This window comes from Astatotilapia calliptera, chromosome 12 (assembly GCF_900246225.1).
Source record: "Astatotilapia calliptera chromosome 12, fAstCal1.2, whole genome shotgun sequence".
Lineage (NCBI taxonomy): Eukaryota > Metazoa > Chordata > Actinopteri > Cichliformes > Cichlidae > Astatotilapia > Astatotilapia calliptera.
The window spans coordinates 32144222-32167836 of NC_039313.1; the positions used below are offsets into that span (position 1 = coordinate 32144222).

The 23615-nt window shown below is 41.2% G+C and overlaps 1 protein-coding gene across 1 annotated transcript; it reads right to left on the reverse strand.

Moving 5' to 3' along the window:
* Positions 1-278: 278 nt before the first annotated feature.
* On the reverse strand, positions 279-22984 carry hira (histone cell cycle regulator a). Its single transcript, XM_026186543.1, has 25 exons — positions 22718-22984; positions 16806-16868; positions 16513-16623; positions 15620-15710; positions 14369-14463; positions 13909-14004; positions 13619-13779; positions 13318-13485; positions 13111-13224; positions 12794-12864; positions 12464-12569; positions 11171-11392; positions 10777-10862; positions 10147-10347; positions 9828-9971; positions 9531-9753; positions 9311-9418; positions 8406-8554; positions 7827-7988; positions 7560-7618; positions 6760-6865; positions 6548-6670; positions 6292-6455; positions 5962-6050; positions 279-3172 (listed from the first exon to the last, which is right to left on the reverse strand). Exons 1-25 carry the CDS (start codon positions 22752-22754, stop codon positions 3056-3058), a joined length of 3066 nt encoding a protein of 1021 aa, XP_026042328.1. The 5' UTR covers positions 22755-22984; the 3' UTR covers positions 279-3055.
* Positions 22985-23615: the final 631 nt, after the last annotated feature.

Consider the following 23615-nt stretch of genomic DNA (forward strand, 5'->3'; position numbering starts at 1 on the left):
CACACGAACACAAAATGAAGCAATACCACACAGGAAATTAACAAGCCACAACTGTTCCTCATTTGTTTAATCTTTCCTCTTTTTTTTCCAAAGCAAAAACTTCAGCTTGTCTCTGGTTATTTTTTCTTTTTCTTATACAAATTGAAAACAAATCAAACAAAACGTCTTGTAGAAACATTTAAAAATGACTGACAGCGAAAACCCCCCCGAAAAAACAACAACAAAAAGAAATGAAACAAATAAGGAAGGAAGTTCTGTACAGATAAAAAAAAAAAAAAAAAAAAAAAGAAGAAGAAAAAATAAAAAGGAGGGTGTTAAGTAAAAGGGATTCCTCTGTGCTGCTTACCACACTCAGAAGTGAAATATAACACTAAACAAGCTTCCTGTGTGATCACACAGAGCAGGCAGAGGAGTGCATTAATGTTGCTGCAGACTAACAAAAGGCTAAACACACGTACTATTAAGGTAAATGAACTTCATTAATGTGTCACTGGGTTTCTTGACCTTTGGGTCAAATGTCAAGTTAATGGATATCAGAAAACAATTTTCCCTCCTTAATCCTGAATTGAAAGCAGTGATTCTTGCACAGCAGCAGAGAAATGTGAAGAGAAATCGAGAGAAATCGGAGCCTTTATCGGCTCTGGTTGTGTTTCTGAGTTCAGCTTATTTACAAACCAAGTGGAAAAAAAACCCACATATACAGAACATTTCACCGAGTCTGGTCTCCTGAAATGTCCACATGATTTCAAATATAAGACATAATTATCTGACAAATCCAGAACCATTTTTGGTGGAGTTCAGAAAAATAAAACCCTGCAGCTACTCTGGACATGCAAGTTAAGAGATTTTTTATCTGTGATTAGCCTCTATCCATTTCCATCATTCTGAGCCCGCAAACTGGTCACTTTTAGACTGAAGTGGGCCAGCAATGTTGCTCGCCTGGACAGAGGAAAAATTTGTCACTGCAAAGTTTGGACAGATCACACATGACAGAAAACAAAACAAACTAAACAAACAAAAAAAGCAGAACTTGTATGACAGCATCATTATTACAGTTTTCTACATGAAAACATTCTTCTGTGGTCACAATTTGAAGATTCGAGAGAAGCTTTTTCGCTGTTGCCATCTTGGTGTTTTGAAACTGGGTATGACGAGCAAAAACCAAACAACTGTGAAATCATAAGCTAAACTTACAAAATAATCTTGATGTTGACGAAGACCTGAAATGATTGACTGACAACTTTAACTCACCAGCAAAGTTTTTACAGAGGTCAAGTATAAGGGAAGCTTTCCCAAAGGACTAGAACTCTTTATCGCCCTCTGGTGGCCAATATTAGACTGCAGCTTTAACGGCATACATCTTTTATACGGTCTGTGGGTTAGATTTGGAGATAATACCAAAAATACTTGTTACCACATGTGCGTCAAGACTTTTGCAACTATGACAAATTTCTTGCACATCCCATCACTTTGCATTTTTTCACCGCTGTCAGTAAGTCTGTCTGACGCCACAGTTAAAGTGTAAAAGTGCCCTACGAATGACAGAGTGCCATTACTGTAACAGACTGGTAAGTCAGCCATGTTACCCATGTCTGAAAGGCCTACTGTTGGGTTAATTTAATATTGTGCATTATGATTCATGCAGCCACCGTATAACACCGTGCAATGACTAAGGCCGGCCTGAAAACAGAACCATTTTCTCAACACTCTAAAACGTGTCTTGTGTTGAGAAAACAGTTAAAAAATAATGAAGAAATTTTGATTCCATAAGCTGATTCTTTCTCTCAACCTGTAACACTCGGCACTAACAGTTTACAAACAATGTCTAGCACCAAGAGCTTGTACCGATGTACAACTATTGCACATCTACCAGGGATTCCTGCAATGCCCTAAACCATCTGGTGTCTCGTTCATTTTTTAAGAACTTTATTTTGTCTGAATTTGTGTTTACGATGATTTTAGTGCAGCCAGAGATTCTGAGATGTGATACTGGTTTAGCCTAATGATCAGTCGTAGCGTCAGACGTTGTTTCCCAGTTGCACCAGATCCTATTCTCTGTAGGGCGATGACTTTTTTAAAATCACCTTCATCTAGATGCGCCAGCCCATCTCTGCAGAAGTGAAGGATTATCCTTTTACAAACAAAATCTATTTTAAATAGCTAAGAATGGAGCTACACTGTGGAGAGATTACAGAATGTAAAAGCTCATTCAGTCGAGGGAGGACCAAGGAATGGCGAATGCACCAATCGAAGGTGCAGACTCACAGATAGCCCTAGTTTAGTGCTTACATAAATTTCTGCTTAATGTTTGTGCACAAATTCTTTTTTCAATTTTCCAATTTTATTTCACAGACAACAATCCTGCATTTCAGTCATGGCCTTGCATTTTACCACCCTTTTCGCATTTTGGTATGAGAACTGCTGATTTTAAAGATAACGGTACACTCGGGAATACCAACCTGTAAAAACCCAGCTGATCCGTAGTCTGGATGCCCTTCATTTCCTTCACCTGGCAGATGCAGGTGAGAGACTATTTCTCACTAAATTGGCATCACTTTGGTGCAAGCATATTGCTCCTATAAATCTGTTCTAATTTACATTTCTCTTTACATTTTACCTCTGATCTCTCTCCAAGACCTCTGAGAATGATTCCATACAGCTGCTGATGCTGCACCTGACGACCGTTTCTATCACCATCTCCCTTGAGTTACCTTTTCTAGGTTCATGATTAGGAGGGCAAGAGGTGCATAGGTCAAAAAGATCACATTTAGAAGGAATAAAGACAGGAGAGGAGAATTGAAACTGAAAACCAGAAAGAAAAAAAAAACTGTCTGGTGAACGACAGCACTGAAAAGTCCCAGCGCTCAAAAAGCTGAGGACCGGCTGATGTTAAAGTTCTCAGAAGACACCCAGGTCGTGTTTTTCAGGTCTGAGCCAGAGCAGCGTTTCAAGTTGAAGAAAGCAGTCAAAGTTTACCGGAGCTGAGCCGAGGCAAACCGAACTGTTTTAAGTCCGTGTGTGTTTGTGTCAGTTTCTGTCTGCGTAGCAGCGCGTGCTATTTGTTGCGCAGCAACTCCAGCTGATCCTGGTACTCAGTGAACAGTCTCTGGAACCGAAGGTTTTCACCGATGACGGGTAAGACCTCCCGCAGCAGCTCACGCTTACGTAGACCCTAAAAACACACAAGTCAAACAGTGAACGTGTGAGGACGAAGAGACTCATCTTTTCCTCTTTGTGTGCAAAAAGAAGCAAAAATATGGAAGAAATCAGAACTGTCATCTTGCAGAAGTGACATTGTTTACAGCGTGTGCGCAGTCGTTACAAAGTGTTCTTTAGTTCAGATAATTTTGGTTTATATCATCCAAGCATACTTACCAGTAATGTGTATCAGAGATTCTGGGAAATGAGTAAATGATCAAAACAAAGTAGCAATCTCAAATACTAAAATAAAATAAAAAATACGAGCGGCTGCCAGTGTTACCCCTCAGCCTCCGAGCAGACACACCTATGGTATCAATTTCAAAATTCTACATTCGAAATCATTCACCACCTTGACAATGGGGTGGCGCAAGCTGCATAAACTGTCCAGGTGTAACACAGAGACACAGACATCCTAAGTAGTGCTAATTAGGACCAGACTAATAAAATATTAGATTTGCAAATTGAAGCAGACATTTCCTAGACGGTCGGTACCACACAGCAAGACATAATATTAATGAGGCAGTCCATCAAAAAAGTTCAAAAGACACCAACAGCACAGACACAGTGAAGCAATACAGTCTAATGAGAGACAGCAGATGCTGATCAGCTCCAGCTTCCACTGTCTGAACATCTGCTGATCACCTCACTACCGTATTTGTAGTATTTTCACTATTTTCAGTTTGACTCCACTAATACCAATCAAATCTCTGAAATTGTTTCTCACAACCAAAGATAAAATATTAGGCTGTCAGAAACAGATCCTGGTGCAGTTTATAAGTGCAAACTTTCAACTAATCTGACATTTAGCCCACGTCCAAACTGCACCTCGGCTAACTTGTCTCAAACATCTAAATAAACCCTTTAAAGACAACTGAGCTGTTCTGTGCTTCACTTACTATTTAGTAAAAGCTGTGTTTCATGTCACATTTTGTAGTGACTATACTAATAAAAGCTGTTAATATTCAGTGGACTTTGGATCATGTTAAAAGTCAAGTCATGCGCGGCTCAGCTGGCTGGAGTGTTCACACACATCTTCAACCTTTCCCTCTCTCTGTCTGTAGTCCCAGCCTGCTTCAAAATGGCCACCGTCGTCCCTGTACCCAAATCCTCCACCATCTCCTCATTGAACGACTGGCGACCTGTAGCCCTGACCCCCATCGTAAGCAAATGCTTCGAGAAGCTGGTCAGGGACTTCATCTGCTCTGCACTACCCGACTCACTGGACCCTCTACAGTTTGCATACCGCCACAACAGGTCCACTGATGATGCCATAGCCCTGACACTACACACTGCCCTGTCACACCTGGAGAAGAGAGACACGTATGTGAGAATGCTGTTTGTAGATTACAGCTCAGCATTCAATACCATCGTTCCCTCGAAGCTGGACAGGAAACTGCAGGATCTAGGACTAAGCAGTTCCCTCTGCAGCTGGATCCTTAGCTTCCTGTCTGACAGATGCCAAGTGGTCAGACTGGGCAGCATCACCTCATCCCCCGTCACACTGAACACTGGTGCTCCACAGGGGTGTGTACTGAGCCCTCTCCTGTACTCACTCTACACCTACGACTGCACGGCCACTGACAACTCCAACATCATTGTGAAGTTTGCGGACGACACTACAGTGGTGGGTCTTGTCACCAACAGTGATGAGACAGCTTACAGGGAGGAGGTCAGCGCCCTGACCCACTGGTGTCAAGACAACCATCTCACCCTCAACGTCGCAAAGACAAAGGAGTTGATAGTGGACTTCCGGAGGTGCAGAGAAGTACACACCCCCATCACCATCAACGGCGCTGCTGTGGAGAGAGTGAGCAGCTTCCGGTTCCTTGGTGTACATCTGGCTGAGGATCTTACGTGGTCAGTACACACAAACAAAACAGTGAAGAAGGCGCAGCAGCGCCTCTTCTTTCTCAGGAGACTGAAAAGATTCGGCATGAGCCCCCGCATCCTCAGGACCTTCTATCACTGTGCCATTGAGAGCATCCTCACTGGATGCATCACCACCTGGTATGGCAACAGCACCGCCTACAACTGCAAAGCTCTCCAGCGAGTAGTGCGGTGCTCTGAACGGATAATTGGAGGTGAGCTTCCCTCCCTCCAAGACATCTACAGGAAGCGCTGCCTGAGGAAAGCGGGGAGGATCATCAAGGACTCCAGTCACCCCAGCCATAAACTGTTCAGACTACTTCCATCAGGAAGGAGGTTCTGCAGCATCCGGTCCCGTACCAGCAGACTGAGAGACAGCTTTTTCCATCAGGCCATCAGACTGCTGAACACTTCATAGACACCTCAGCTTCACTGCTGGAACTTTAACATTATGCACTACATACTGTACAGTAACGCCACTGTTTTGCACATGTCCCAACTCTGTATATTTTATATATTTTATTTATTGTTTACTCTATTTAATTTGTAAAATATGTACACACACACACACACACACACACACACACACACACACACACACACACACACACACACACACAGAAAAATATTTAGTATACACATCCAGAAATGCATATACTATTATATATTGTACATATATTTATTAGTTTCAGATGTAGCCATTCTTGTATTTTGCTTGTTTACATTATTGTATTTTGCACAACTCTGTTGCTTGTGAAGCTCGCACACAAGAATTTCACTCACATGTACTGTACCAATGTACCTGCACATGTGATGTGACAATAAAAGTGATTTGATTTGATTTGATTTGAAAAGACAAAATCAAGAGGAAGAGACTGATTTTTGTTGTCGTACCAGTGTGGTGGGCTCCCAGGATGTAGCCGCTGATTTGTGGACAGGACCCAGGAGCTCCTTGCAGAGTTCTCTGAGGCGATACTCTGAGCCTGGAAGGAAAAACAGAAAAATATATGAAATATAAGAGTTGTTTATATAAGACTTGTGTACTACATATGACACTGTGCAAGCTTGCTTTTCTACAGTTGCCGCCTGTTCAATCAGACAATTGAGTCCAAATTTTCTGAAAGCACCTAGGTTGTTTTAGTTTCCACCATTTCTCATTTTCTATCAGAACACATCTGCAATACTCAAAACTGATGTTTGTCCCTTCAGCTGAAAGTTTGGTACCTTCATTGACGAGGAAACGGGCATAGATGAGCAGCCAGTAGCGATACTCCTGTGCTGACTGCAGAGTCAAAGCAGACGCCAGCTGATTCTCCAGGAAGGCCAGCGTCATGCTCTGCTGCAGGTGGTGAGGGGTGGAGGAGAGGCGGGAAGCCAGCCGACCGGCACTGCGGGGAGCACCGAGACTTTTTTATTGACTTTCTTTATTACATTTTATATTACTGAAGATGAGAAGTGCAGATTAATATTAAAGACATACTTGAGGTTGCGTCCCTGCATGACAGCCAGAGGCCCAGAGGACACCGGTGTATCGTGGCTAGGCAGGCAGCTCCTGAAGTCAGCACACTGAACCAGAGAGTCACTTTTATCTGCTATCAGAGTCCTGAGAGAGATGGTTTAATCACAGCTGTCAAATCCATTGGTTCATTATTCATCTGTGAGTACAGTGAGTACTTCCATAGTGTTTCTCACCATGTCTCCAGAGAGGAGCTGAAGCAGTACGATTTCCCGTTGGACAGTCCAATGACTGGAACTCCCTGCTGAGTCAGCAGAGACTGGGACACTGTAGTGTCAGCACCTGAAGACACAAACAAAGTAGTTTTCATGGAGAATAACACGGCTCGATTCACTTATTAATAATCACCTGAGTCATTATATAATCAAATCAAATCTGGCCTGGAGAGCGCAGTGAAGCAAGTTGGACATAACCACACGTTCCCTCTGTTAGCCGGCGCTACAAACCCTAAAAACCCCAGTGAGAGATAACAGGTGGGTCTGCCTCTGTCCCACAGCTTCATGGTGGTCATGGGCTAATACTTTCAGCTTTTGGTGAAACGCTACTGATTTTATATTCTCAGTGTAAAATGGCCTACTAATGAACTCATTTTTAAATACTTTTGTTCCACTAGCTGCAAGGCCAGCAGTGTCAAACAGAATTGGCAGCAGATTAGAATCAAGCATAATATTTGTTTTCCTCATAACCAACTGGGTGCATGCAAATTTCGTCAGTAAGGCACAGCTCAACAGACTGCACATTTAAAATAAATATCAATGAAAGTATACATTCTAAACAAAACTCTGAATATGACTTCTCTGGAGCAGGTTATGTGTTCAGCATTCGTCAGTTTAGCGTTAGATAAGCAGCTTTAACTCTAAATATACCCATTAACACATTAGTCTCGCTACACAGTGCACCTCACTACATCTCTCTGCTGTTTTATCGGTCAAGCTTGTTTTGATGTGAGTAGATATCAGCTGTGGCGATGACTCACCAGACAAAACAGTCAGCAGAGACTCGTTCTTGACCAGAGCCTTCTGTTTCTGAACATCCCTGCAGAAACAAAAAATGAATTATTACAAAGAGCAAAGATTTTAGAATAAAGACAAATATTCATTAAATACTACCAGTGTAAATTAATGCAGTTTCTAAATGCGTAGGCATCTCTGTAAAACTAGTTTTACCTCAGAGATCAAAGATAAAAAAAATGCAACAAAAGCTCCCAAGCAATTCAAATCAAACAGAGCAGCTGAACACTGACCACACGGACAAAGTCGCTCCAGCGGTCAGAACCATGACGTAGTGGGCAGAGCAGTGTAAGGCAGACGCAGGCGTGCCTAGCTGAATGGCAGGAAGGAGTCGCCGCCCACAGGAAGAGAAGACTGACAACATCCTGTCCTCACAGGCGACTGCAAGGATGTCACTGAGGGAGTGGAGGAGAATTAGGAAGACCAGATTTTGTGCTGTTAATTCATTTTTTTTTTTACATTTTCTGTCTTTGGTAGACCTGCTGATGTTTTCATTTCATAACAGTGTGGCCTAAATTAAAATCAGTAGCACTGTGTGGGAATATCCTCCACTTTTCAGTGATACCTCGAAGACTTTCCCTCCTCCAACTGGGAGTTTAGAGGATGACTGCACACATAAAAAATATTCTGCATGTAATTTCGGCAATGAATCTGCGTTACTTTACTTAAATGTCTATTTTAGCTTTAGTCCCTGACCTTTTAAGTTCTGAAGCTACTAGTTTTTTTTCCAAGTCACATCAAAAAGTGAAAGTAAATCAATTCAAGTATAAACAGAGATTCTGTCTGTATGAAAACTCAGCAGCGCCTCCTACCTGCTGCCTGCAGCAACGACCACAGAGCTGGGCAGGAGCGTGTTCCAGTCTCGTCCGTCTCTGGAGCATCGCAGCTGGCTGAGCTTCGAACCTGCAACCATGGACACCTCATTCTCCACCTCCAGGAACACTGAGGGCTCCATGCTCACCTGAATTGAATTTGAATTTAATCTTTATTTTGAACATGTTAAAAAAGTACAACAACATAGAAATCAAAAGAGAAACAAAGGAAAACAAGCGACCACAAATACAAAAACAAAAAAACAACAACAACAACTTTCATGTTCAAAAACGAGCAGGAAGAAGCATAAGCTGCACAACAAACACTCTCGATAATGTATGGAGCATCGCCTTCATCAATTACAAATCCACCAAAGCTGATGTTTCAAGACAAGGGAGAAGACGACACTGCTCAAACAGAAAAGGGAGAATTTCTAACTGAAGAAACTGAAACGATAAGTGTCCAAGGAGGAAGCCAGAGAAGGCTTTCTAAAGTGCTGATGGCTATTTATTAATAGATATAAACAAAACAAACAAACAGGCTTGAACTAAAATAAGAATTTCTACCTCTGAGACGTGGGCTTAAGAAAAAAAAGCTACAAAATGAGTAGCCACACAGTGGAAACACTAAAAAGAAGAAAAAGACAAAAAAAAAAAAGCAGGCAGAGAACAATGACGACCTTAGCTAGAAGAACAAGAGAACAAACTTAGCAAAGAAATAAAAAGAAAGACCCAAAGCCAAACCGTAGAGCTTGTGAGAGATCAGACGGGGGATGCAAACAGATATAATTCGAGGTGAAAAACTGTCAATTAAGGTGGTTATAAAAGTACAATACATCTTCCAGCTGGATAAACACACTAAACACTTAAAGTCCAAACCAAAGAGATGACAGACGGTGTGTTACCTGCAGACTGAAGGCCTTCTGTGTACTTGGTGTTGGTAGTTTGAGAACAGCGACAGGAGCTGGAGGAGCTACAACCCTGCTGGGCTCCTGTTCCGCGGGAGGAGTTATCTGTTATGACGAGATAAGTAGAAAAGCACACTTGGTTAACCTATTTTAGCTGCACCCAAAGAGCTTAAAATAACAGATTTTCAGGCTTCAGATCATCCACATGTCCCTCTACCTGAGTGAAAGGCTGGGCCATGGAAGCAGCCATCTTGTCTTTCCTGGGCCGTCCCTTCTTCCTCTTCTCCAGCACCTCTCTTCCATCCAGCAGCAGCTCTGGTTTCCTCTTGCCAAATGTCAGGTTCTTGTTGATGGCAGCCATCTTATCCTCGCTGTCACTGCTGGTCTCTTCTTTGGTTTTTGCCTCCTTCTGGGCGGTGACGCCGTCTTTCGGCCTGTTGCTAGAACAGGACATCAGATATGTCTCTGTGTTCTGTTTTTGTGTTTGATGTTCTTCACTTGCACAGTTACTCACCTGTCTAACGGTGTGAGTCCAGCTGTGGACGAAATGGCGGCTGTCACGCCTGGTGTGGCCTTTGACCTCTCTGTAAACCTGGAGTCCAAAGCTTTCATTGGCTCAATCTTGGAGGCAGAGGTGAGCAGCAGACTGGATTTGACACTAGGACGAAGATAATGAGAAAGACAAGTGAAGGCGGGAATGAGAAAACCAAGCACCATGTAAACGACTGGGAAGAGGAAGTGGGAGGTTTGGGAATTTAAAGTATGAAAAAGACAACACAGAGAGGGTAAAACAGAAAACAACAGCAAAAATTCCCTATCTGTGATCTCCATACCCATCATTGTTGTCCTCCATTGGCTTAGCAGTGTTGTTGGGAGGAGGTGAGGTAAGCATGGGGTCGTGTGTGGGCTTAAGCCCCATAGAAGAGGCCTGTCCTGGGCTGGAGTCGGAGCTGAGCTGGGGGGTGAGCTGGCTGGACATGGATGAGCCCGAGGGCAGGATGGGAACACTGTTGAACAAAGCCGGAGAGAAATCCCTGCAGAGAGAAAAGGGCCTGTGATCTTCTACTCTTCATCTGGTTAACATTATTATTACTTTTATACAACAATAACTAACTTTAACCATCACTTTTTCTACATTGCATTAGCTCTGTGGACCAGAATCATCTTCAGTTTGCACCACGTGGCTTCTATGTTGTTAAAACACGCAACAATAGCCCCCTGTTTCAACTGTTAATTAAATCTAGATCCGGTTCAGACTGAGAGGAGTCTTTGAACTTGTGTGGACTCAAAACCAAAGATTTGACACTTCAAGCTCTTCTCTTATTGTGTTGCTGTAGCTTTGATGGCACAGAAGAAACCTGTAATCAGTCCAGCCGCCATCTTTGGAGTCCAAACATGATCTACCAGCTATTTTTGTGAGATCAGCCATCTTGTTCACCGGAGTGTGTTTCATGCCTTCCTACCCCGTATCCAGCTGAGCAATGCAGAGCGGTGTGATTCTTCTTCTGCCATCTGCTGTTCTCGTCTCCACCTGCTTCTTCAAAAGATTCTGCCAGATGAGAGAATAAAGCATCCAAGAAATTTACGCTGCACAGATATAAAAAGGATGTTTTGACAGCTTTGGAAAATTAAAAGTTTAAAACATTAATATATATATAAAATACATAAGTATTAGTATATTTTAAACTGTGTTGGACTTTGATTTCTAATGTATTTTGTCTCTACTCTAACAGTTTTCCAAAAACCCAATGAAAATATAATTATCAGGTTTCTGATATGCTTCCAGGAAGCACCTCCCAGAACTATGTAAGCATTTTTCCCTTAATTTCATTTATTATAGATGGCTGCTCCATCTACCTTCCTGATGTCCTCCAGAGACTCCCCGTTCATCACACTGTTGAGTTTGGGTGCTGAGGATTCAGGTGCAGCAGCACCTGGTCCTGAGTTGGCCTGGGCAGAGTTCTGCCGCTCCTGTTGGTATTTGAGAATCTCGGGGTTCTCGATGATGGTGGTGGAGAGCTGAGCCTCGGTGCTGGTTATAGCCAGACTCTTACCGTAGATGTTCTGATGGATACTGTTCTATTTGTCACAAGAAGAAAAAGAAAAGTTTTCTAGGAGGGAAGAAACCTTATTTAAGCAAGAACCACCAACAAAATTTAAAAAATCTGTTAAACTGCTTAGCAATAAAAACCTGGAATATAAAGATGTCAACCAATAATTATACATAAAGCAGAGTCTGGGCCTCATGTGGTGCATTTTTCATTCACTGATTACTTTTCTCTACTTCTAAGAATGAAAAACAAGATGAGAAGGGACAACTTTGTTATGTGGTTTAAATAAAACTTTGTATTTGTTAGCTGGTTTAGAGTTTATTATTAGCTAAATAAATAAAAGATCAGGAGAAGACTTTGACTTTAAATATATCAGCAGTACATATTTTCAGCTCTACGTTTTCATTGCTGCACTCTACTAGAGTAGATGAGGCACAGTTCAAATAATCTTTATTTATCTTACTGGGCTCCTAAATTACTCCCCACAAGTAAAGAAAGACAGTACATAAGGCAAGCTGCTCAGATGGTCAACACTCCTGGGCACTTACTCAGGCTCCAAAAAAATGTTTAAATTGGACCTCGTTTTTTCCAGCTCCATATATTTATTGTTATAGTCTACTGGAATAGCTTTGCATAGTCTGCACTTAAAATAAACCTTACTAATCTTACACAGGGCCTTGGTCTCTATCCCTCAGTTCATCTTCTGTTTGAAACAAGCCGTCTTAGCTCCTTATTCTCTAAACCTACTTTCTCCTGATTGGCTGCAACTCACAACCAAAATTAAACAGTAAGTGGGGCAGATTTCTCCACACACCGGCAGAGCCATGTGCCTGAGATGACCACATTTGGGATATCCCCCATATGTCATAAAACACAGCCAAGAGCGGAAAACACCATCTGAAACCAAGCATTCAAAGCTTGAGACTTGACCTACATGATATCCTTGTACACAAGCTGACCTCATTATTTGAAACTCTAGCTATGTTTAACATGAGCATCTACCATTGTAGTAGAATATATATGACACAGGTCTTAAGTGTACACAGGACTAGTTGTAAACATACAGTCACAATTTCAGTGATGCCTTGATGCTTCTTACCTTCTCCTCTTCATTCAGCGGGTCTCCCAGTTCATCCAGGGAGAAGTCCAAATAGGCGACTGTGCCATCCATCGAACAAACCAACATCCCCAGACCCGTCAATGTCCTGATACACACATACATATCAAACTCAGACATTTATCACCACCAGTAATGTTTAATAAGCCTACACAAAACACCTGTATGCAAACAGAGAAGGGTGCAGGTAAAAAAGCATCCACACACTGAGACATTAAAAATAATATCTGAAGTCAGATATCTGATGTCAGGGCGGTGGACTTAGAATAAGAGAGACTGCAGAATGTGACAGCCCACAATGTCTTCACTCACCAGGAAATGTCCATAATGGATTTATCGAAAAGATCATGGATGACCACAAGAGGGCGCTTCAGTGAGGTGAGCTGGAGCAGAGAGAGCGAGAGAGACTTTATTTTTTTATATCCTCCCAAACAGCTACTAAAACTGGGTTTGGCGATTCCTGGTGAGAAACCACTGAACTGGAAAAACTGCCCTCACTTGGTTATTAATGTACATGTCATCACATCAATAAGCCATGAAAACTGCAGCTTGACTAAGGAATGAGAGTACTAACTTTTATGTTTTACTATCATTATTTTAAACTTTAAAACTGTGGGTTTTTTACTGACCCAGACGGAGAGCGATCGGTCTTTGCTGCCAACAGCGCAGCAGCAGTACGGACAGCTGGGCTTCGGAGAGCTGCCGTTCTTCTGCTTCTTCTTGAAAATCTTTGGGTTGAATTTCTGTAGGAACAGAAACCAGACGCATCAATAAGTAGCTTTTCTTTTGTTTAAATATAGATTTACTGGCTGAACATGTTGCTAGCACATCCTCACCACCACAGTGACAGCTTTACGGTGGCCCACAAAGTCCATATTAGTCTTCCAGCCATCTCTCTCCACAATCTGAGCGGTGGGGCCGGAGTTGTTCATTGCATGAGCCGACACAAGATACTGACCGTCTGGAGACCAGGACAGACGCAGGACGTGGGTCGTCCCACCGCACTGAGAGTGAGACAGAAAGAGAAAAATCCCTTAAACTGTGATGACAAAATAAAATCAAAACCTAAATCAATTAGTGGAAACACACAATGTATTCAGTGGGTTCCAATCAAAGCGAGAGTGAGTGTTTCTGTACCTCACTGAAAGGTTTGGTGATGTTTGCATCCATCTGCCAGTCCACCGTCCGCCACACTTTCAGACTGTGGTCGTCAGCCTGGGAGGCGATGTATTTCCCCACTGGATCCCATGTGAGGCCTTTCACCAGGCCAGTGTGTCCTCGCAGAGTAGTGATCATCTCTGAATAGATCATTAAGACAGTTGCAGAGTGTGCAGAAAGTGTTTTTTCCCTCTCAGTTAAAAACAAAAGACTTTTGTAAATATGAGCATTTTCTATTTTCCAGAGGCTGAGCTGTGGTTAAACTTTACCTGGAAATTTGCGAGCGTTCCAGATCACAATGGTGTTATCCACACTGCAGGAGGCCAGCCACACGTCACGAGGAGACCACGCCACGTCCATCACATCTGCAAACACAGCACAATGATAACAAATGATGACAATGGTGTGACACTTTTCTTTTTTTGACATTAATATGTCAAAGGGGATTTAAAGAAAGAAATTTACCAAGTAATGTACTGAATGTTGAAGGGGAAAAAATCTGGCTATTATCTGAAATATTTTTCCACTTTATTTTTGTTTTTATGATTTATTCATCGTCTTGTTTCAGGAAATTCTTTTGTTTTTAAACATTTAACCACACAGCTGTTAGACCTCGAGAACACACACAATGAACAGAGGCTCTTTAACTAGCTAGGTTGGTGGATGTGTGCAGATGTTCAGTATCTGTGAACATCTGCAACTTCTCTGTGCATTTTCTGAGTCTATTACCTCCAGTGTGGTTCCTCAGGATTGTGACACACCTCCACTGCTCCACATTGGCCAACTTGCTGCTTGACCCAAACACTGTGCTGGGACCGATGAACCTACAGGGAAAAGAAACACACAGACAGACAAAATTAAAAAGCAGCAAATGTGAATGCTGACATAATTATCAACAATGGAGATTCACCAGAAAACATCAGTGAGAGGAAGTTAGCTTGAACTAGCAGGAAAGGGATAGCATGCATCCAGTCAGTTCATACACAGAGAAAGAACTGGGACATACTTTAAAGCAGCAAAGAATAATAAATATAGACTTTGTTACAAAAAATACTTGTGTAATAATCATCTTTTATGGCTTTTGGCAACAAGAGCACTTCGTGTGAGTAACATATACCAGAGACTGAACGAGGTATCAACCTACTGCAAGTTCTGGTTATTCTGGTTGTCCAGCTTGGAAGCAAATTTCCAGAGAAGAGCTACCAGCTGCAGTATAGGATGTCGAAGTCTGTCCAAAAACCCCCTCTGGCAGTCTTAGTTACACTCTGGTGTTATTTTTATTCATGCAGCAAAATAAATAAATAAAAGCTAAAATTAGGTCCAAAATATATTTAGATATATTTATGTGACCGTTCTGCCGTCGGTGGCCCACCCAAGTAAAGTATATGTGTAGGAAACAGTGTGTCAAGATCCAAAAGTGGCCAGTGGCATGCCTCTCCTGGAGCTGTGGAATACACCGATTATAGCTGTATACCATCCATCAGCAGCAGCACATCATCCAACAGTAGCTGACAGCTGTAGAATCTGCATATGTCCCAACTCCAGCAGTAGCATACCACTGACAATTTTTGGATCATGGTGCTGCAGAATTATTAAGGTTACAAAAATAGTAGATTTTTGGTTTTTTGGCTTAATTAAACAGCCCTAGTTTACAACAGTGACTCATATGATTGACCATTGAACAGCATGCTGGTGTTACTAGAACAAAAAAATAGAATAGGATAAATAAATAATATTGATGCAAGTTTATTAAAGTGTAGATCGTTGTAATATAATGCACTGTGGAAAGCCGTAAAATTGCCGCCTATCACACACACACACACAATCTAGTGTGCGTTCACGCTGACACAAAAAGTTTCCCATTCTGCTTTCAGCTCAGTCACCATGGAAACGTCCTTGTTTGGCTGTCTTTCCAGACGTTTCTTGACAGATAGTGAATGCTGTTTATCATATTGAGCGAGTGACTGTGTGTATACATACGCAGCTCTCTTCCACACCATGACCAGCTTGTCGTCTCCTCCAGAGGCCAGATACAGCCCATTGTTGGACCAGCGCACACAGTTCACACAGGCTGCAGAGACACACACAAACACTTCTGCTCACTGAGGCTATAAATACAGTTTGTATGGATTAGTGCTGAGGAGGCTGGTAGGGTGGACAATAACAGCACCTGCAGATCAAGATGCTCTCATTATTAAATATGGCTGCTTGTTATTAGGTCACTGAACACAGCAGCAGTTTATGTCAGTGGCAGTTCATGGAAGGCGAAGTGATTTTAATTTCCTGCCGCTGTTATCTCCATCCATCCAAGGTCAACGTTTCCGAACGTTTTAGTCAGATGGGTTTATAGTTATAGATTTCCTTTCTTTCTTTTTTCATAGTGTAAAAGGTCTACTTATTTTTTTAAATGGTTACTTTTCCTTAGTTCTTTTTTATTCAAATCACATTCTGAATACATCTTGAACTCTTTCAGACTTATCTTATAGTATTTAACTAACATTTTTACTCACTGACCCCCTTGTTGTGTTATATTCAGCTTTATACGTCGGATTTGTTGTATCTGATTTACATTTTTACTTAATGAGCATTTTTATTTTTTTTACTCTATTTCATCAATTTAAATGACCTCTTGTCAAGGAAATGATAACAGCTGTGCATGTTGGTATTGCAGTACAGTCTACATGCATCAGATGTTTATTTGTGCAGCTTTCAATAACTGTTAAAAAACTAATTAATTAAAGAAAATTACATATACACACAGTGTGGAGCTATCGTTAGAGACCATAAGTAACCCTTAAGTTTAATTAAGGGGAAAAAATGAGCTAGAGAACAAGCACACTCATTAACCAACCATATATACAGACTTTGATTACCTAAGTGATTGTCCATCTGGCAAAGCATTTTAGAAATATTCTCGTTCTTCTCATCCTCCTCTCTGAGGACCGGCGCCATGTTCCAGATCATCACCTTCCCCGAATCCTCCCCTGGAAACAATCCAAGTATTTTAAACATGAAACACCTTCACAAGGAGCAACAGGGAGAATTTTTCTAAGCTGGAAAGTAAACCTGAACCCAGCTGTAACTTTCCATCAGTTAGAATACTAAGCTGTTGCTTAAAAATGATCCTAAAGGGAGAAACTTTCATTTTAGCAGTTGTTGGTTTTACCTTGGCCACCAGTTGCAAATTTTGTTCCATCAGGGTGGATGTCAACTGAAAATATGGGTTTACCTGAGAAACACAAAAATCAACATTTAATATCAGTCATCTCAATTTTAATAGTTCTAAAGAACACAAAAACTGCAGACTGATATTGTACACAGATAACCTAGAGATACTGAGAAAACTGGAGGAAATAAAGGAGTAACTAAAAGGAAAGACACCAGAGTGCATCTGGAAAGTTTACAAAACCTTTTAAGTTTTCCGCATTTTGCTGATCCAAACTCATAATTTTTACACCAATCCATACAGCACACACATGTCCCACAGTCACAAGCCAAAACAGGTTTTCTAGTGTGTTAAATGACAGCACTGACATTTTCCATTGACAAGGGTATTCAGAGCGTTTGCTCAGTACATGGCTAAAGCACATCTGATAACAACGACTTCCTGGAAATACTTTCTTGGCGATATGCTTTGGGTTGACATCTGAAGCTTAACACTGCTACACTCTCTCCTAAATTGTCTCACTAATATGCCCACAGCATGATGCTGCACCACACCATGTTGTAGTGATGGCACTAATGAGATGACTTCTGATTACCTTTAAAAACTAATGGCGTCTATGGTTGCTGGTTAATTGACACTTCACCCCAGAGGCCTGATTAGTACCCTGCAAGCTCTACAAAGGAAATCTAGATCCTAATTGATTGTGACAGCTGGGCTCTTGAATATCTGGTCTGACAAAGGCCTTTCATCCTCAGTTACTCAGTTTGGTTGGGTAGGCAGCTCTAAGAAGACTGCTGATCACGGCAAACTTCTTATATTTTAAGTTATGGAGGCTAGGGCTGGGCCATATCATACCGTTCACGGTAATACCGGTATAATGTTTGGCAACGATAAGAAAATGAAATATCGCGATAGAGTATGGGTAAAACGTAGGGCTGGGCCATATTATACCGTTCACGGTAATACCGGTATAATGTTAGGCAACGATAGGAAAATGAAATATCGCGATAGAATATGAGTAAAACGCGCATGCGCAGTGCCTTTGTTTTCATACGCACATGGCCGATTGTTGAGTGAAACAGATGAACCAGAATTGGTTTGTAAAAAAGGTGCAACTTCAGTGATGTGGAACTGGTTTGGTGTTTGTCCGTCAAATACACGACAAAGCACATTTTTTTGCAGAACATGCAAGCGGCCGTCGTTATCATTGTCAGACTAAGATGCTCTTAAATCTGGGAGTAATCTGGGTCCTAAACGCCGTATGCTTCAGGTCAAACGAACACTGCAGCATCACTGAGAGTTAAAAACTGTCTAAATTCTTTCATCTTTAATAAAACGATCAGCATTGCTGCTTTACCAGGTGTAACTATGAAGTTTGACTTCCAGGCATCCATGAAAACAAAATTTATTACATTTAACGGAGTTAGAAGTTAGCAGGAAGCTAGCGGAAGTTAGCTCGCTAGTTTCGCTAGTTACCCAAGCATGATATAGCATGTTCTGACTGAGAGATTTCTGAAAAAATTCAAACGTACAGCTCTGCTATCACTTCCAACATAAATGAAGACAGGAAACTAAACAGCAGTGACGTTTGTAGGGTTACTGAAGTTGGGCTAGCTGGTACATAATGATGTGCTACGTGATCGCTAGCGACACAGCTATGTTAGCATAACATAAACAGTGAAGCTGGAGGACGAACACTTAACACTTTTCCACTTATAAAAGTTAACGCTAAAGTTCCTGATAGTTAGAGACAAATGCAATCGCATGGCAGGATGCTGTAAACGGAGCAAACTTCAGTCAGGAGAACAACTGAGATAATCCATCCACAATACAAGGTTAGTCATTAATATACTGCAACAACATGGGAATAAAGCAGCTGCCAGAGAATTCAACATTAATGAATCAATGGTACAGAAGTGGAGGAAGCAAGAAGAATGAGTTTAATAAAGTTTGATTTATCTGACTGCTTTGTTTCACTTAATGTGCCTTATAATCCCGTGCACCTTATGGTCCGAAAAATGCGTACTGCACACTGCAGTTTAATGTTGCAAAGCATCTCTTTTTTACTTCAGTGGATATTATACATGGTTATGCTCAGGATATGTCAGCCCATTTCTACTGGAAATGCCTTTTGGTTAAACTTTCAGCAAGGAATTTGCATTTGCACTGTTAAATTTTTATAAAGCTTTAATGTACATAAAAACCAGCTTCTTGTTTAAGTGAAAATAAATGGAAGGTTGTCTTTTTGCGCTAGTAATGTTGTGGAGTTGTATTTTGTCTCGCATCAATTATATCGTCAGTTATATCGTTATCACAAATTTTAAAATATATATCGTGATAAATATTTTTGGCCATATCGCCCTGCTCTAGTAAAACGTGCATTCACAGTGCCTTTGTTTTCATATGCACATGGTGGAAAAAGCATGGCGGCGACGGAGAATGAGAAGGGCAAAAGCGGATCATTGAATGAAAAAGATGAACCAGTATTGGTTTGTAAAAATGCTGCAACTTCAGTGGTGTGGAACTGGTTTAGCTTTCGTCCGTCAGATACAAAACAAAGCACTATTTTTGGTAGAGCATGCTAGCAGGCCGTCGTTATTACTGTGTTTTTTGGAAAAATCTACAGTGCCCCTTATAATCCCGTGTGCCTTATGTATGAATTCTGGTTGTGTTTACTGACCTCGAAATGATTGTATGTGGTACACGGCGCTCGAAAATCTGTCAAATGTTTTAGTACAACTTTGCTAAGCTACGAAGCCGCACCGCTTGATGGATTGTCAGAGCATTACGGCTATCGTAGGCAGGAGCCTCGTGGAGTGATACATACTGTGCTTCAACATAATATTACCGTATTGTGTGTGTATAACCTCTTTTTAAGTTTTGTAGATATTCTACATGGTTATGTTGAGGATATGTCGGCCAATTTCCACTGGAAATGCCTTTTGGTTAAACTGTCAGCAAGGAATTTGCATTTGCACTGTTAAATTTTTATATAATTTTAATGCACATAAAAAACAGCTGCTTGTTTAAGTGAAAATACATTGATGGTTTTTTGCATCATTGAATCTTATTTTGCTTTGTTGCTGCAAAGTATTGTGCACAGATCCGCCTGAAATGCAAAAAAGCATGTAAATGAAAACTTTCCAAGCACACTGCATGTTGGACACATTTCAACATAACACAGGAACATGGCATTGACCTCAGCTGTTTGTTTTTTACCAGGCTTTGTTTAGTCTGCCTTATGGAAAGTTACTCAACTGTTCTGTGATTTTCCACAAGTATGTTAGTACATGCCCACACCCGAGACTGTATTTCAGTGTCTTGTCAGGTTTACAATCGACATGCACTCGAGGATTTTCCTGAAAGGAAACCTTTCTGGTAAATCCTCCAAAATCTCTTTGGTAGTATAACCTAATTCCCTAACTCTTCCTTTAAGCCATGGAGATACATTACTAGGGATGGGTACCGGTATCCGGTGCCACGATGGCACCGGTTCTGACATAACCAGACCGAAAAGCAGCGCACATTTCGGTGCTTTATTTTCCTGAGCTGTGATACACTTTAGATTCTAGCCAATCATTTTACGTTTCCGAGGATAGTAGGCGGGGCCAGGTACGTACGTTCTTTTAGAGCAGAGCTACAGATTAAAAATGACCATGGCGAAGCGGTCAAAAGTCTGGCTGTACTTCACAGCAAAATATGCAAACTCAGCAGCCTGTAACAAGTGCTTTAAGCTGATACTGTGATACTGTCAAAGGAGGTAACACCTCGAATCTGATGAAACACCTGGCGACGCATAGCGTTTTTTTTAAAAGCCGAGAAATGCGCCGTATTTGATAGCTTGCTGTGAGACCTCACACCGAGCACATCTACTGCGGGTGTGGTGCCTGTTATCGGACCCGGAGTTAGCAACATCCCCCAAAAACACGAAGAGGAGAGTCCTGGCCCCTAGCCCTGCCAGTGTAGCAGAAATGATGACGGATGATGATGCAGCAGCAGCCGTTCTTCTCTGCGTGAGTAGCTTAATGTTGTTCGTGTGTAATTTACGTTGAGTAGGCTAACCACGTTATTACATTAATGCAGGTAAGGTGAACTAGCAAACATCATCATAGCTACATGCAGCTGTCTTCTTGTTTGATGGCAGATACTCCCTTCACCCTGGCCAAAAAGGCTAAAATGACCAAAGAAAAAGTGGAAAACAGTTAAACATGAGAGGTTTTTGGACAAAGTTTATGTTTTTTTTTTTAAGCACTGCTTCCAGCCAAGAGTGATACCATATATGCCCCATAGCTGCAGAAAAGGCTAACATTGTTATCTTTTTACAAAAAAACAGCTGAACATGAGAGGTTTTTGGACCAATTTTGTGTTCTCCATTCTTTAAGCACCGTTTAAGCACCGGCACCGTTTCAAAAGTACCGGTTTGGCACCGGTACCGGATAAAACCTAAACGATACCCATCCCTATACATTACACAGTATTTCAAAAACATCATCATTAGCTTGTTTCTATGTAATTTATACTTTTTTATTTTTAGCTAAAAAAATAATGTGACTTGCTGTGAAGTTATGCACACACTGTTTCTTTAGGATCAGTTGAATGAAATGAGCAATTAAATACAAGAGACAAATATGGCAGTATCTTCCTATATTTCAAAGTGAAATCCAAATTACATTAAAGTAAGCAGCAGGGTCATTGCTGTTCCTCGAAGTTCGAGTCAATAGAGGCTCTTGGGGATAATTTTTTTTCTTTAGATAATTATCTTGTTAATTCAGATATGGTCAAGCCAATGCATTGAGCTTCTTCGAAGAACTAATAGTGAGGCTTCAGAACAGAACCAGTGTGTGGCATATCCATCCTTCTGTGTACAGTCTATGCAATACACCCTTACTTAACACTCGGTGCCTTTTTTGCCTAAGAAACCACAATTTGAAATAAGGTTATAATTGCTAGAATATATTTGAAAAAAGCTACTGTACAATAAAAAACTGTGACTTATTACAAGCTTCTCATTACTTAAAGTGATATTTATAAAAGATACAGTACTGTGTACTACGTGACTAAAGCTGAAGTTCATACCTAACCGTGCACTCTGTATGCACCCCTGAGTACGTGCTTTATTTTAGCAACAGTGCAAAAATGTATGTCTAAAGATTACAAAGAAACTCCCGTTGAGTGCTGAATTAAAAAACAAACAAACAAACAAACAAAAAAACAAAGTATTATTTCCTCAGTTTTCTTTGTAAACATATCAGCAGCTGGAATCCATCTGCTAATATAATTATACATTTAATACATTTGGTTTCATTCTATATTGATGCTGTTGTGCAATTTTGTTGGAGTCTTCCAAATGTCAAATATTTCACGGGCAAAATGTGCTCTACTAACAACAGTCGTTAGCTGCACCCTAAATTCAGGCCATTTCCCTGGCGGTTAACTTTCCAAACTGACAGCTTAAAAATTATCCCAGCAGACACTTGTTTATTTTTTAAGCTTTCTGTGAAGCCGTCACACAAATAAAATGTTAAAAATCCCACGGGATGTGAGTAAATCTGACCCCAAAAAGTCACTGCGAGGCAGTAACTTCGACACGGGTCATCTGCCAGGTAAGTTAGCTAACGTCAGGACACCAGAACTAGCCGGGGGGGCTAACTAGCTAGCTAGCTAAGGTTAGCAAACAAATATACTTTGAGCACAGAGACACTGACAACGGCACAAACACCAAATGCAAGTGCCCAAACGTTGGCTTAGATTTAGCATGTGAGTGACTTTTAAGTGACTAACAAGTCAAACAAGTGTGCACCAGCACCATAACCATCATCATCATCATCATCATCATCATGCGTCCTTATCAAGTCGCCCCCCTCCGACAACAAAAGCCCAACTTGATCCAACAGATTCCTGCACAAGCTTACCGTTGTGGCTCACCCAGCTCGGCTTCAGCAGCTTCATTTTCACCCCGGGTATTTTATTTTAAATCCCTTCGAAACAAAAATCCATCCAGCGCTCACTTTCGGTTCATGGGAAAACTAACGAAAAGCTCCCTCCTATTGTCTCAAACTCCGTCCGACACTTTGTTGATTGCGCGATTCAACTCCCATCTCGCAGCATCCCCGAGTCCCCGAGTCGACCAACGGACAGCAACAGACAGGCGGCCCCGGATGACAAACGGGCGAACACCAGGCAGCTCAGGAAGTGTTTCCGTAAGTTTTGACCGCGGACAGGAAGAGGGTGCAGGCAACATATCATAATACACCCACGGGGAGAGTTAAAATAGAAGACAACTACCAAAAGATAATTATTTGTGATTTTTTACTTATTAATTTTTTCGAGTGCAAATACTCAAATGTTAAACCCGAAAATCAACTCAAATTCACACCGTTTGTGTCGATTGGATCTGACGCGGCTTTTAATTTGAAAGGCCAAATGGCAGATTAGTGCGCAAACTCGGAGTTTCTTTTCGACAATTTAGCACAATTTAAAATGTCTTTTAAATATTCTTGAAAATAAAACATTAAACATACACTAAGAACAGTTAAAATATGTTTTTATATTGGAGCTGAGAAGTTTCTGGCCAACTTCTAATTTGTTTTTGCTTCACCCCTTAGAGCTGGAAAAACAAATATAATAAAATTCAGATATTGTTTTGGATGCTTGTGTGGTGGCAATCTAATCCTGTTTACAGTGTGTTTATACAAAACTTTGTCCTTTATTTCAAGTCACTGAAATTTGCAGAAAAATTAAGCAGAAAGGTAAAACAAGCAAACAAAAAACTGCACACATCCTTATCACAGTCTTTGCTTTTGCGAAAAT